Raw genomic sequence first — 15,273 nt, 5'->3', positions numbered from 1 at the left:
GGCTGACAGTATACGGGGTTGCGTTTGGTATTAAATAGTAACCAGTATAACTGGCTATAAAGGAACGGCTTCACAGTATACTAAATTGACGTCACACTGTACAGTGGTCGCAGTGCATATCGGAACATATCCTATATAAGTAATTACGTACTAACGTGTGATGTGACTAGCTGAATGAACAAACCTTCTGTAGGCATTTTATGAAAAAAATATTATAAGTCATGGCAAGTCTTATGCTCTCTAGCAAGGCGATGCAGACTCAATTATTACAATATAGAAATTTTATACTATTTATAAATAATATTATTGTTTGTAACGTAATAGATACGCTAAGCTACAGTAGCCTTCTAAATTGCCAACTTATAATACCTATAGTCTTAGAAAATACTTTAAAACATATGTTAATAGTTGTTTTTATACAAAACTTAGAAAAATAGATCCATTTGAATTGTGTATTTTTATTTTATAAATTTCATTATGTTTTTATGTATTCATTTTAGTTAATTTATTATTTTTAATCAATATGCAATAATCTTTTTTACCCGTTTTATTTTACGTTATTTTTTGTGTGATTACTTTTATTTGCATTTTATTTATATATGTGTGTCAAAAAAATCTCCGTTACTATTTATATAAATATTTATGCCTAGCTCTATACATTTTTAAAAATAGTATATTATGATATATTTTATTATGGATGTATGATAAGGTGTGTATATAAGTGAGTATTTTGTATAATCTAGTTGGTCATGTTCCAATTACGCCGCTTTGTTTATTTGCTGCTTGTTTATATTACTTTATAACAGCTTAATAATCCGAAAAAATGCCCGTTACAAAATGGTCCTTCGAGCCGCCTCCTATTGACATAAGCTGGGGGGGGGGGTTGTACGTCGGTAGTGTAAGAGGGTTTGCAAGGCGGATATTTTCCTTAGACATCGTCTGGAGCTGATGCGACAGATATACAATATGAACGAGACTTCGCACTCGGAGGAGGAAGAGTCGCCGTCCGCACAGGAACCGACCGCATTTCCGTTTCCGTCGGAAAAGTCCGATGATATACTGCAGTGCATATCAGCGTGCGCGCAACAAACACGCCTCTCACTTGCCAATCTGCTGCCTTCGAGGTTGGTACCTCGAGGGAGAAACAAACCAGTGTATTTTCACATAACATCCACGACCTAGAAACTATAATCGTATTGAGCTGTGTACAATTGCACCTACAAAACATAGGGCGTGCTCCTTAACATGAGACTTCCGCCACCTCTTCTCCTTTTGATGAACGGGGTAGAGCGAGATTTGAGATTTTTTCATCATCAACCTTTATTACATCTTTATCACTCAGTGATAATAACTACCAATCGAATTCATCGTTCGTCATTTTGTCGCTGTACATTCTAGTTCTCCCTCTACCCTTTTCTGCTCACTGTCTCTCGCTTCATTTGTACATGGCTGCCGCAGTGACGTCATCCATGTCTCATGTTCTGAGCTCGAACTAAAAGTACGCGATCTGTTTTGTTTCTGCCTCATTTTAAGTGAGTCGATAAGATCGACGATTGAACGATGAAATTATACACGATAGCGTAAATTCGCTCAACGACACGCTGTGCTTCTGACTTAAAGTAAAAATATTTCATCACTGGCAGTGTATCTTCAATGTGTGCTCAACTGTGTTGACCAATAGCTTTGCAAACATTGTATAAGTATCGACAATCCACGTATTCATAAACTGTATGCAGATGTATCAGTAAATCTTAATTGGCTTAGAAATTATGTTATTTTAGTGCGCATGAGCTTAAGCCTTTTTAGAAAAGCATGTAACTTGTCAAAATTGAAATAGTGAATAGTAGCTCCGTACGCTAGATCTAACGTGTTTTTGTAGCTTTGTTTAGATGAGTTTTAATAGAGTGATTGTGTCAATCTTAAACTATGGTTTAATTTTAACACATCGGTTGCATGTCACATTATAAGTTGTAGCTAAGTCGATCATAATATTTTTATATTAGTTACATTGAATTGTTTGCAGTACGTAGATTAGGGACCGAAGCTTATATATAAGTATAAATAATACGTACTGGACATTTTTTTTCGACACACGATTCCCTCCCTCTTTTTGAGCGGTCTTATTTAGGGTGCAGAAGACAAAAATGACTTTTTTATGGAAAGGTAAAAGAGTAGCGCTATATACCAAGAAATAGTTCATGTTGCGTTGTTGAGCAGGAAACAACGACTGAATACCCGGAATTTATTTTGTATACTTCTCAAGATACGTGCCTCATAATTGTATAAATTATTATCAGTAATGTTAGGTATTGTATTAGAATCTGTGTTCAAAATTATAATTTAGAATTTATGAGACAATTTGATTTCCCTATTCTCAAAGTTAGGCGTAAATTAATTTTTCACTTCTCATGCTCTGAAATTGCTTATTTGTGCACGATATAGGCTGCTCAAAATCGATTTTCGTGCACAAGTCCACAAAAGTATCTACTCATAAATGTGTCTATATTAAGGCAAAGAAAATGAGCCATACAGCCAAATACAATAAAAAGTTCAGAGATAGAATTTGTTATTTTATAATATTTTAATTTATTTGCCTCATGTGTTTTTAAGACATAAAAAATATTAAAATTTTAATTAAAATACAGTAGGTTAATTAAAAAATTAAATAATATATATATTGCAAAATTAATTTAATAGTAGGCTGTATAGGTCTGGAGCCCAAGCCTTAATATCAATATCGTAAGATCAAAAAAAAGGGGCGTGAAACAGGTCTTGTTTTTCGTATGTTTATTAATTTCTTCAAATTTGCTAAAATTGTTAAACATGTTATACTACTGTTTTATTTCCTCGCAATCGAAATGAAAAGCAGAGTTTAAAACTCGTCCACAAAACCATTTTATCCTCGACATTAGGTACTATCAGTGCTAAAAGTCTCGGATAAAAATGGTTCGTTTTGTGCACTCGTTGTAAAATCTACTATTTAATAATTTATTTTATACATAGCTCCAAATAAATATGATTAATGAAGATCCTCTTCGTTGTTGTCTATTAATCACGTGATGTTTTTGTAACTGCTTAACCTCCTGGTGATTTTATAGGCTTACCTCCCCTTCTACCCAAAATTTTGTGTATGTTTAGTTACAAACTAAAACAAGCGTTGATAAAAAGGTCCAGACAGTCAAATAAAGTAGTAACTTGCTTCTGACATACTAATATTAATAAAATAAAGGGAGAATCATGAGAAAAACAAATATAATTCACTCTGTGTGCTTAAAAGAATGTGTATTTTTTATAAAGTTGTGGTTTGCGAGTATGAGTGAATAGTGCGATTAATGAGTATATCACATTTAGCGCGTTCAGCAAAAAAATTAAAAGATTATTATGCGTGATATTTCACTATGCCCTCTTGTGACTGGTCGTGATTTTCTTCAATCCATCTCCACCGTTGTCACGTGATTACTGTACAATCACATATTATACAATAACGCCATTCGCTTAATAAACCTTAGATTGGCTATCGAAGTTTTTTATCCGCTTCTGTCAAATGTCACAATGAAGTTTGACAGCAAGAGACAAAGACGATAGTTCCATAGATAAAATAGTTTTATTGGGTCTTGTCCATCTATGTACGGAGGTAAACGATTGCAATCAAAATTTCTCTTTCACTCGCCTCGCCTTACACACTCTTTCTTTTTAGTTTGTAAGCTTTCTCTCGCCTGGCGTATGACACTATGCGCTTTAAGTACAAAATCATACCTTCGTGTGCACGGAATCACCGAATACGTCAATCGCTCAGCGCGATATACTCGCCGCCTTTATTTTAGTTATATGAACAATTATTTTTCTTTTTTATTTGATTGGAGAATAAAAAGGATTGGGTGGTTTTATGAAACCACGGTAAAAGTGAAACTTTTTTTCTCATTATAGACATTTAACTAAAAGTTTTTGGAATAATATTAAAATTAAAATCGCTTTATCAATCTTAACTTTATGCTTGGAAAATTGGAATGATAGTTGGAAATAATAAAAGTAGACTAAGTCTCCAACTATAATTTTTATTGAACCCTGTGTCTTAGCCCTGGTTAAAATATTGATTGAAAAGGATTACATTATTGAAATTTGAATACTTTTGAATACTTTCAATTCTTTTTCATGTATATATAGATATACAGTTTACATGGGGTGACTGATTCCCAATACTATTCCATCAATATTTTTAATCAGGGAGAGTACGACATACATAATAATTAACAATTATTTAGATTATATACACATATTAAAAACAAACAAAATAGCGTGGAGCACTGGCACAAATGAGTAATAGTCTATACACTACACGGTCAGCTGCTGCGAACTATAGGCGCCGCCCGACCGTCTCGCGACATGCAACACACAGGAATAATAATAAGAATAAATTATTATTTTTCAAGCGTAAAATATTATGAATAGCAAAATTTTTCTTATGTCGTCGTGATAGTTGTAAATCTTTGTCAGATTGATCATCAACTTTACATTCCTAAGTAAATATAATGTCTCGTAGTCAAACTTATATTACTATCATTATTTATTCTGTGCTTTCGTTGTCATTCTATATATTATGTAGATCCGACCGTAGGCGAATGGCGTTATTATTAATAAGCCAGTAATTATTTATGAGTAGAAATTTACTTATAAGAATGCATATATTTGAGAATTGAATAGGGTATTGTAGCGGTTAATATTTTCAGACAACGGCTGGAGTTAATGCGTGAGATGTACCACAACGAGGCTGAACTGTCGCCCACGTCGCCAGACCACAACATTGAGTCGGTGACAGGAGGGGATCCCTTCTACGACAGGTTCCCCTGGTTCCGTCTTGTTGGAAGGTAATAAATAAATTAAATTAAAAAATACAATAAAAAAACTGAGAAAATGAAATAGAATATGCAGCGACAACCCTAATAAATATAGGCATATATAACCCTAATAAATATAGGCATATAGAACAACACATTAACAATATCAATGTATTATTGATTCATTGGTAGAAATGATGATGAAATTAACCTTATTTACTGAATTTTGATTAATATTAACCACTAATCTTAAAATATATAAATCCAGTATCCCGATGTTTGTTTCCAGTGAACTCCTGAACTAATGAACGGATTTTAATGGGGTTTACTTCATGGATTACATTTTGGTCCAACTTGAGTCCAACTAGTTTTTATATCGATTTGGAACCCATAATTATTTATAAAAATATAAATTATTATGCGTGATAATTCACTATGCCCTCTTGTGATTCGTGATTTTCTTCAATTTATTAACGCACGGCTTGACAGTTCAGCTGTGAAAGAATTTCATTATAACAACAGGGAGCATATTTTACGAAGTAAATCTTGGTGCTATGAAATATTAGTGAAAAATACTTAAAAAAAGAGTATTTCATTTATTATGTACAGAATACTGTCTGTTGGGTCAGCTAGTGTTAGTATAAATTAAAATTTGCGGGTAGTTATAAAATAAATGTCTTTTCTGATGATGATTGTCGTGTTTGTTTGTGTAGGAGCTTCGTGTACCTTTCGAATCTCCTCTACCCCGTGCCGCTGATCCACAAGGTGGCCATCGTAAATGAGAAGGGAGACGTGAAGGGGTACCTCAGGGTCGCAGTGCAAGCCGTGCTCGATGCTGAGAAAAGTTTGTATAGATTATTATTAGATAGACTATGACAGCTGTGAAAACATCGAAAAAATTTACTTTTGAACTAATCAATGCACGCACACTTACACAAAGTGTCATACAAATCGCGAGTGTAAGACGTAGCTTGTTACGCACACTAAACTAATATTCCTGGCCTGTTTTAATCGGTTGTCTAACAACAGGAGACTCTATGTAGGTGTATAAACTATCTAAGAGTTCATTGTTTAAAGTGATAGCAAATAGATTATTCTTTAAATAGCAAAGGTTAATTAATTACAAAATATAGTATTTGGAGCTATGAACACTACTTTATCCTAATAACCAAACCCTTAAGTCTTACTTGTAGGTTGCTAATGCTTGCTGTTGGTTAAAGTTAATACTCCGGAGCTATTATGAAATACCAGTTTACTTTGCAGTTAAACAAGTTTTTACTCGGAATGATGCATTTGTTTAGTACCCATACTACTCTCAAAAATGTTGTTCTTATAGCTTTTACATTTTTTGTGTTGGTACATTTATTCAGATTAGTAATCAATAATGAGGATTGTAAGCAATTAAGCAGTTTGCGCCTGTTAAAATGTTACATTTTCGACGCAAGAGTTTTGAAAATATTGGCTTTGTTACATAGGAGCCGTGAACTCATATCGCTCAAGGTCGCCGGCATTTAGTGTCGCCTTAAGAAGTGCGTTGCGGCACGTGTGTATAAGCAGTCCGTAAATAAATTGTAAAAGTTGCTTTGTTTTGCTATGGCCAAAGAAAAAAACTTGGATAACTTATAACTTATTTGCGTATATAAGTACATATTATTTTTGTATGTAGGCATATATTTCTTTTCTAGAATAGGGGTTACAAATGTGTTACTTTATGTTAAGTAATCCACCGGGGACCGTGTTCTGTTGCAACACCAGATAAATGGTTGAAGTGTTGACGGACTTTCAGAGCGGTTTTCTTGTTTTAATGGTACCAGGTGTGATACAAACATGGAAATACAGCGGTAGGGCGTACACGGAAATAGTTTGCGACTCTTATTAAACTAAAAAAGTGTGTTTTTTTTTACTAATTTATAGTCCAAATATAAATATTAAACATCATATTTTTTATATCGAAAAGAAAGCAAACGAGCGTACGGGTCACCTGCGGTGAAGCGATCGCCGCCGCCCACATTCTCTTGCAACACAAGAGGAATCACAGGAGCATTGCTGGCCTTTAAGGAAGGTGTACGTGCTTTTTTGAAGGTGCCCATGTCGTATTGTCCCGGAAACACCGCACAAGGAAGTTCATTCCACAGCTTTGTAGTACGAAGAAGTACGGAAGAAAGCTCCTTGAAAACCGCACTGTGGAGGACCACCACACATCCAGATGGTGGGGATGATATCTTAACTTGTGGCGTGTCGTGCGAAGGTGGAATTCGGCGACAGGATCGACAATCAGGTGAAACAGCTCTTCGGAACACTCCCCGTGATAAATGCAGTAGAAGACACACATTGCAGCGATGTCTCTACGCAACGCCAAGTGATCCAGCCGTTCACAGAGCACTGGGTCATCGATAATTTGAGCTGCTCGTTGAACGCGGTCAAATGGATCGAGCTGATACTGGGGTGCGCCAGACCAGAGATGATAGCAATACTCTATGTGTGGCCGGACCTGCGCTTTGTAGAGCGCTAGATTAGCTACTAGCGATATTTTACATATATATTGTGACCTCTTATGGCACGATCATGTATATATTTTATTTTTATACTACAGATAATGCGGACTTCGTAGCGGGCGTGAAGCAATCTGCGAAGATATCGTTCGACGACGACATAGTGCCGTCTCGCTCGCGCCTCAAGACCCTGTCCAACGTTGAGAAGAACAACGCACTCAATCTCGAGGACAGATCCGATCAGGATTCTAACATTAAGATTGAAGGTGCGTTCATGTTTAGTAGCACTAACTGTATATTTACCAGTTTACACAGGATGCCGGCTAGATTATGGGTACCACAACCGCGCTCTTTTCTGCCTTGAAGCTGAAACCTGTAAGCATTATTGTGTTTCGATCTGAAGGGCCGTAGCTACTGAAATTACTGGCCAAATGAGACTTAACATGTGTCTCTAGTTGACAAGCGCAATTGAATTAGAATCAGAATTTTTGGATTTTCGAATAATCCTGTGTGCATTGTAATGGGCAAGGCGTATGAAATACCATCAGCTGAACGTCCTGCTAGTCTCGTTCCTTATTATCATAAAATAATATAGCGTTCGTTTGGGGCAGTATTGCCACCACATTCCAATTTCTGCCTTAAACATTGGCATACTTGTAAATATTTTTATACGACGACGACCTGTATAGCCGAGTGGTTAGCGATCCTACCTACTTAACTAGCGGTTCGAATCCCGGTAAGTGGAAGTATTACTTGATGAATATGAATGTTTGTTTCCGAGTCATGAATGTTTATGTGTATCTATGTATGTTTATATGTATCTTTAAGTAAGTATATTGTATTAAATATATCGTTGTATTGCAACCCATAACACAGGCTATATATGCCTAATTTAGGGCAAGATAGTAAAAACTGTGTCAATAATATTATTATTATTATACTTTCTATATAAGTTTAAGTATTGTAATCATGTGTCAGAGCTGGCCAACGCGGATTGTGACAACGACAGCGGCCGCGGCGACAGTTCGCTGGCGTCCGAGCTCAAGGACGAGGAGCTGCCGGAGCACCTCACTCTGGGCAAGGAGTTCACCTTCCGTGTGACAGTGTTGCACGCGCACGGGGTGTCGGCAGACTACGCGGACGTGTTCTGCCAGTTCAAGTAAGAATCAAAAAGGAATATTCTGGGGTTAATTTTGATGAAATTGGCGTTTTATGCTACAAAAAAGAAAAGGACCTAGGAAATTCCGCCTTTTGGCTGGGAATCACGCTCACACTGTTATTTTTATTTATTTAAGATTTTAATTAATATTGTAAATTGTTGTGTTTTTGTGTGAGTGTTTTTTTTATTGCTAATAAAGTATTTCTATGCTATTCTAAATTCTTAACATTTTTAAGAATCTCAGATCATCTTAGTACTGCTATGAGAAAAAGTTATAAATTTTATTTTATTAAATATGCTATTCATCTTATAGGTATCTAATAGATGCCGTTGCTAAAGAAATCGTATGAGAAAGAGTCAGCCACTTCTGTGGAACTCAATTCGGACTGTCCCATTGAAATAGAATTTTGTTTCTTGCCGTCGTAAAGGTCGTAGCTCTTCTACCGTTGTCCTACAGACATTTGACTAACCTGGGTGGTTTAGCCTAAATTTTCTTTATTTATTGTTGTCAAAAAATACAGTGCCGTAATTTTCTGGCCTGATCTTAAGAAGCGGTCCTGGGTGACTAATGTACCACACATTCACCTTTTTTTTTTTAAATAAATTTCTTTCATAGTATTTGATTGGTTTTCTGACAAATTACTTACAGTTTCGTTTACAGCGATCCTTTAAACAAAAGTTTGGCTATTCGAAGTGTATGCCGCGGTTTCAATATGGGTTAAAAATATTTATCTGCCTTGAAGTCTTTAAAAATCTGTTTACAAACTCAAATACCTAACTATCTTGCATTTCTTCAGATCATTCAATTATTTTGTTGACCATTTTGCTTACACTGGATAATGAATAAACGTCTAATTACCATGGCCTTCATCAAGTTCCCCAAGTTTACATTCTGTTGCGGAGAGGGCTCTCTACGCTAGAAGAAGTCAGCATCTGGGAGGACACGAATTCCCTCCAGTTACGTAGGCACATACCTACGACCAAATTACTTGCATTATAGAATTATTATAGTACTTATCACTTATCAATTAACTACCACTTTACACACATATGCAAAGTTACATCTAATTTATTCATACGTGCGTACGCGCCTTAAACAACTCATGAAAACCAAACCCACGTTATTGAAAGTCATCCTCTGATATTAAGAGAGAGAGAGAGAGTTAGGCGACGGTGAACACTGAACATCAGCTAATCCGTTACCTTCCTCCGCTTCCGTGAAAAAATTCTAAGTCTATTCTACTGCTACTAATCTTTTGTTAAATTGATATTATTTTATCTAATGATTTTGAAATGTATTTTGTAAAATTTTCACGTCATAAATGCGACAAACATGTACTTTATAATATTTATGTAACATCAATCTAACATGTTTATGCAAATAAAAACTTTGACTTTGACTCTGGCGGATGTGGCATAGCACGAATGGACAAAGAATTCATAAGATCCTTCAAGAAAAGAGCATTAAGGGCGGCAACACATCTTTTGACACCTGTTGTTGCGGATGTCCATGGGCGCTTGCCTCACCGCTCCCTCATTTATTTATTGAATAAAAACAAACGGTCACATTCATAATTTTTTTACATAAAACAGGATATTAAATCTAGACCGAAAGTTCCCTAATTTTTATAACAGCTAATACAGATATGAAAATTAGTAAGGTAGGAACAACTAACAATATTTTTCTAAATTTGGTTTCAAGTTTTTATTAAATGTATTGTTACAGCATTTTTAAATGACGCTTATGATTTAAACATGAAAAGGTCTAAGTTTGCCACTTAGACCTTTCCATGTTCAGTATCCAATTACCTACACACTCTTCTGATAAAACAATTTTTAACGTTAACGGTCCCATCCCATTAACCTCTTGCCCGCTTGCCTCCTCTTATAAAAAAAACTTACAAAGTTTATATTATAATTCTGGATAAATTATTTAATTGATCTGTTATTAATGAATGTTGTATACTTTTTGTAGTTTCCTGCATCGAAATGAAGACGCGTTCTCAACGGAGCCCGTGAAAAATGCAGGCAAAAATACTCATCTCGGATTCTACCACGTTCAAAATGTAAGTAACAAGTTTTGTTCTTGATACGCCTTCTCGGTAACTGCTTTCTTATTGGTCAACTGGTCCAACATCGTGTTAATTATAGTGAATGAAAATAAATTACGAACGTAGTAAATTATTCGTATTTGTTTTTTTGTTTGGCAACTGAATATTTTTACGTTAAACTATAATGGACGGTTACGATATATATACAAACTATTTAATATAAATTAAAAATAATTCAAATAACTTCATTTAATAAAGAAAACTGCATTTTTATGTTCATCTATGTGACAGAATCTTTGAATAGTCTGTCCCACTTTTATTAGGACAAACGAGCACACGGGTCACCTTGTGTTAAGTGATCACCGCCGCCCACACTCTTTTGCAACACTAGAGGAATCACAGTACCTATGTTTATATGTAATATATCTTTGAACGTAGCTTTCGACTCGTTAAAATCTTCGGATTAATTTAGAAGTCTGCACATTTATTTATCAAGGCTTACTTGTGCTTGATATCATAAGAATTTTGTAGACTAGATATTGGTAAAAGTAGTCATTTATGACTTTTCTTATAGAGCAGCGCAATCTCTGTACTCGACTTCATCTCGAGCTTTACGAAATTATTTTAATATTTTTTTGTTTCACAGATTTTTTGTGTAATGTAATATTGTTTGTTTCAGATTACAGTGCCGGTGACCAAGTCATTTGTTGACTATATCAAAACTCAGCCGATCGTGTTTGAAGTATTTGGACATTATCAACAGCATCCACTCCATAAGGTAGATTATATGTCAATATTTTTGACAAAAGTAAATCAAATCAAATCAAAATCACTTTATTCATGTAGGTCAAGTAAATGACACTTATGAATATCAAAAAAATATTTTTCTTATTGAATCTACCGCTACTTCGTAAAGGGTTGAACTAATGAGAAGAAGTAGCAAGAAAATCATTGCCACTCTTTTAAATCCAGATATACAATTGCATTGTTTTACAAATCATTTAAATTACGATATAATATGTAAGGAGATGAAACAAACATACTCAAACGTTAAAAATAGTCAATGCCTTACACGAGTTAGTCAAAAGAGTAAATGTAGATTAATAGAAAACAAAAGTTATTGAGTACAGTAGCTGCATCATCCACACACACTGTAACAAGTAACTTTTGTAATCCATTATTTATAAAATAGTAACTCTTTAATTATTTTTAGCTTGTGTTTTTTTAGATGTAAATAATTTATGTTTGGGAATTTGATGTAGGACGCTAAACAAGACGGCCTGTTAGCACACGCGGGCCGCACCCCACCGCGTCGTATGCTGCCTCCATCGATCCCGATCTCTGCGCCCGTCCGCAGCCCCAAGTGGGGCGCTGCTAGCGTGGCCCCGCCCTGCTGCTCCTCCCACCTTCACTCCAAGCACGACCTGCTCATCTGGTTCGAGATATGCGAGTTGGCGCCCAACGGGGAGTACGTGCCAGCGGTCAGTATCACAGAGTTTCATTGATATTTGATATCAAATAATTATTATGTTATATTATTAAGTACACGAAATAAAATATGCCATTTCGTACTGAAATATTGAAACGTTAATTATATTTTATTGATTTAACATTCTAATGGTGTAAGGAACCTAGACTACACCGACTGTTATATTATACCGAGAAAAAAACCATGCAATTCGATAAGTGGGTAGCAAGGAGATCTTATTTGCATCTGAGATTGTTACACCGTTGGCCGTAAAGGTTAAGAATAATATCATTTAAAACCGTTAGAGACAGGTGATGAGTTGAAGTGATAACAGTCGGCCATCGGCCATATTTAATATAATACAAGATATAAATTATATGTAAAAACAATTGAATAAATAATATGACGAAATACAAGATTTTGTGTTACGATCGCATGTGTGAGAGAAAGGCTCACACGTAACCGAAATAATTCTTCATTTTATGAAATATTATTGATCAATTCACTAACAACAGCATTTCATTTATTATGTACAGAACAACTACTGTCGGGTCAACTAGAAAATTATAATTGAAAAAGTAACACTTGGATCAATACACGGTTTAAATCAAATCAAAATCACTTTATTCATGTAAGTAGGTCAAGAAAATGACACTTATAAAGTTTTTCATTTCTTTTTACATTTAGCACCACTCGGGTAAGGCGTAATGAGAAGAAGTGGCAAGAAACTCATTGCAGCTCTTTTAAATTAATATTTACAACATCATCGATTTACAAATCATTTCAATAACAATATAATATGTATAAGTAAACAAAAGTAAAATTTGTAATTTAATAAATAAATAAATACAAGAATTATTAAGTACCTACAGTAGGATGCATACATCCACGTCTGTGACCTCTTCATATCTTCTGGTGGTGCACCATCCAGGTGGTGGAGCACAGCGACGAGCTGCCGTGTCGAGGACTGTTCCTGCTGCACCAGGGCATCCAGCGCCGCATTCGCATCACCATCCTGCACGAGCCCTCCTCCGACCTGGCCTGGACTGACGTCCGCGAGCTCGTCATTGGTCAGTACTATTCACATCATCAGACAGAAAACGTCCACTGCTGGACAAAGGCCTCCCCCAAAGATCTCCATGACGCAATCGCTCCTGCGCTGCCCTCATCCAACGTATTCCGGCGATCTTGACCAGATCGTCGGTCCATCTTGTGGGGGGCCTACCAACATTGCGTCTTCCGGTACGTGGTCGTCATTCGGGGACTTTGTCAAACTTTTGTCGAACTGATCGATGAAAATAAACCAGTTTTAATATTTTTTTTGCATGACAAGCTACGTCTTACACTCGCGATTTGTATGTCAATTGGCGTTAGTGTGCGTGCATTGCTCAAAATAGAGGTTAGCTGTCAACCTAAATATTTTTCATATAAATATATAAATGATCTAAGGAACTAACTATGCAACTGAAAATAACTGAACATATTCGTCCGGGGCAATAGTGCCACCACACATGCATACAATAAAATTAAATAGTACAAAATAGTTTAAATTGTTTTTTTTAAGCAGACCACAAATAGCGGGAGATTTTGATGGGTGTGGGTCCGGTTATAATGACAGGCTCAGATGAGACAGTCCATTTTCTACGCTCGGGGTATTATATAAACTAAGCCCTACTATAGATTTAAGTTTTAAGTATTTCCTGTAAAACTTGTAACGAAGTTAAATGACAGTGTCACTTTCTATTTTACGTTTAATTTTGCGTTGAAATATGTACACTGGCCTGCAAAAGTAAGTATCACACTTTTCAAATTAAATTTTTTTCTTAACTATAGAAGGTAGAGATTTAAGATTAAAAACGTTTTGTTGCAAATTTTATAGGCTTAGAAACTAAAATTATACATTAGTAACATTTTTAACTTAAAAAAGATAAAACAATGAAAATAGACATTTTTAGTTTAGTGTAAAAAAATTCAACTAAAATGTATTACATATTATTTAATTTTTAATAACTGGTATTGCCTCCTCGAGCTCTGATTACAGCTTCGAGCCGGTTTGGCATACTTAACACTAGGTTTCGGAGCCGATGTTGGGGAATATTCTCCCATTCTTCTACCAGGGCCTGCTTTAGTGCCCTGAGGGTAGTAGGTGGTGGTCTGCGATTTCTGACTAGTCTCCCAAGCTCATCCCAGGCGTGTTCAATCGGGTTGAGATCAGGACTTCTTGATGGCCAAGCCATCACGCTGAAACCGACCTCCTGAATATAATACTCTTGTACGATATGAGCCGTGTGTGGCCGGGCATTATCATGCATCAGCATCGATCCATCACCCATATTTGCTAAATACGGCCCTGCATACTCATTGAGAATCTCTTGAGCATATCTTTGCCCAGTGAGGGTGACATTTTCTATGGCTACTAGCTCTGTGCGACCTTCTGAAGATATGCCAGCCCATACATGTACACTGCCTCCACCGTATTGGACTATTTCTGAGATGCAGGCTTGAAGGTATCGCACACCAGGTTGCCTGTAAACACTTCGCCTTCCATCAGAAGTGTAAAGGGAGAATCGAGACTCATCTGCAAACAAAATTCTTGATCATTCTTCTTCATCCCACTGCATGTGTTCACGGGCATATCGCAGTCTCGCTACTCGATGCTGTCTCTGGCTGGCCTTTGGGGTTTCAAATTTGCTTCAGCAAGTCTTCTTCTCACTGTACTGTCACTAATGTAGTCCCTCCGGGTCTGAAGGAGCTGTTGCTGGACTTCAACTGCATTTTGGTGGCGATTTCTTAACACAGTGGAAATAATATATCGATCTTCTCGGACACTGGTACACCTGGGTCTGCCATTACAAGGTCTCTTCGTACCTTCGCTTTACCTTCTGGACCGTTCGTACCGTCACACCCACCATTCTTGCAGAGCGACGCATACTGATGCCTAGTTCCAGAAAAGCCATGATCCTAGCACATTCTTCAACTAAAAGAGGCATGATAAATAAATGTTATGTGCTTTTTAGCATAAATTTTTAAACAAAACCCATCGATCTTGGATAAAATTTAAAACAGAAAGAAAAATGTGAATGGTAAAATTGTAATTCGGAAACGTCCACTTTGAAAAAGGAATGGTTTTGTTTTTGATGTTTTTTTTCAGCCAATTCTTAAATGAAGGTTACCGACTATAAAGTTTTTACGTACAAAATTAAATTCTCTTTGGAGTCCTTTTTATTTCGAAAGTATATCTTGTGAACTTAAAATGTTATCCCAATTT

At 36.0% G+C, this 15,273-nt stretch overlaps 1 protein-coding gene across 8 annotated transcripts in view; it reads left to right on the top strand.

Moving 5' to 3' along the window:
* LOC126965927 (kinesin-like protein unc-104) overlaps nt 1-15,273 on the top strand; it is a 211,160-nt gene that overhangs the window by 178,925 nt on the left and 16,962 nt on the right. For 6 of the 8 annotated variants that reach the window (XM_050809719.1, XM_050809718.1, XM_050809720.1 and 3 more), the window contains 9 exons: nt 933-1,124; nt 4,728-4,865; nt 5,549-5,679; nt 7,429-7,593; nt 8,306-8,486; nt 10,462-10,552; nt 11,217-11,315; nt 11,800-12,018; nt 12,937-13,075. In XM_050809719.1, coding sequence (XP_050665676.1) covers nt 933-1,124; nt 4,728-4,865; nt 5,549-5,679; nt 7,429-7,593; nt 8,306-8,486; nt 10,462-10,552; nt 11,217-11,315; nt 11,800-12,018; nt 12,937-13,075 — 1,355 coding nt within the window. The remainder of the gene's footprint in view (nt 1-932; nt 1,125-4,727; nt 4,866-5,548; nt 5,680-7,428; nt 7,594-8,305; nt 8,487-10,461; nt 10,553-11,216; nt 11,316-11,799; nt 12,019-12,936; nt 13,076-15,273) is intronic. The other 2 variants (XM_050809722.1, XM_050809721.1) reach the window with 1 other exon arrangement.

Source organism: Leptidea sinapis, chromosome 9 (genome assembly GCF_905404315.1).
Source record: "Leptidea sinapis chromosome 9, ilLepSina1.1, whole genome shotgun sequence".
Lineage (NCBI taxonomy): Eukaryota > Metazoa > Arthropoda > Insecta > Lepidoptera > Pieridae > Leptidea > Leptidea sinapis.
This window is presented reverse-complemented; position numbering and strand designations above follow the sequence as displayed.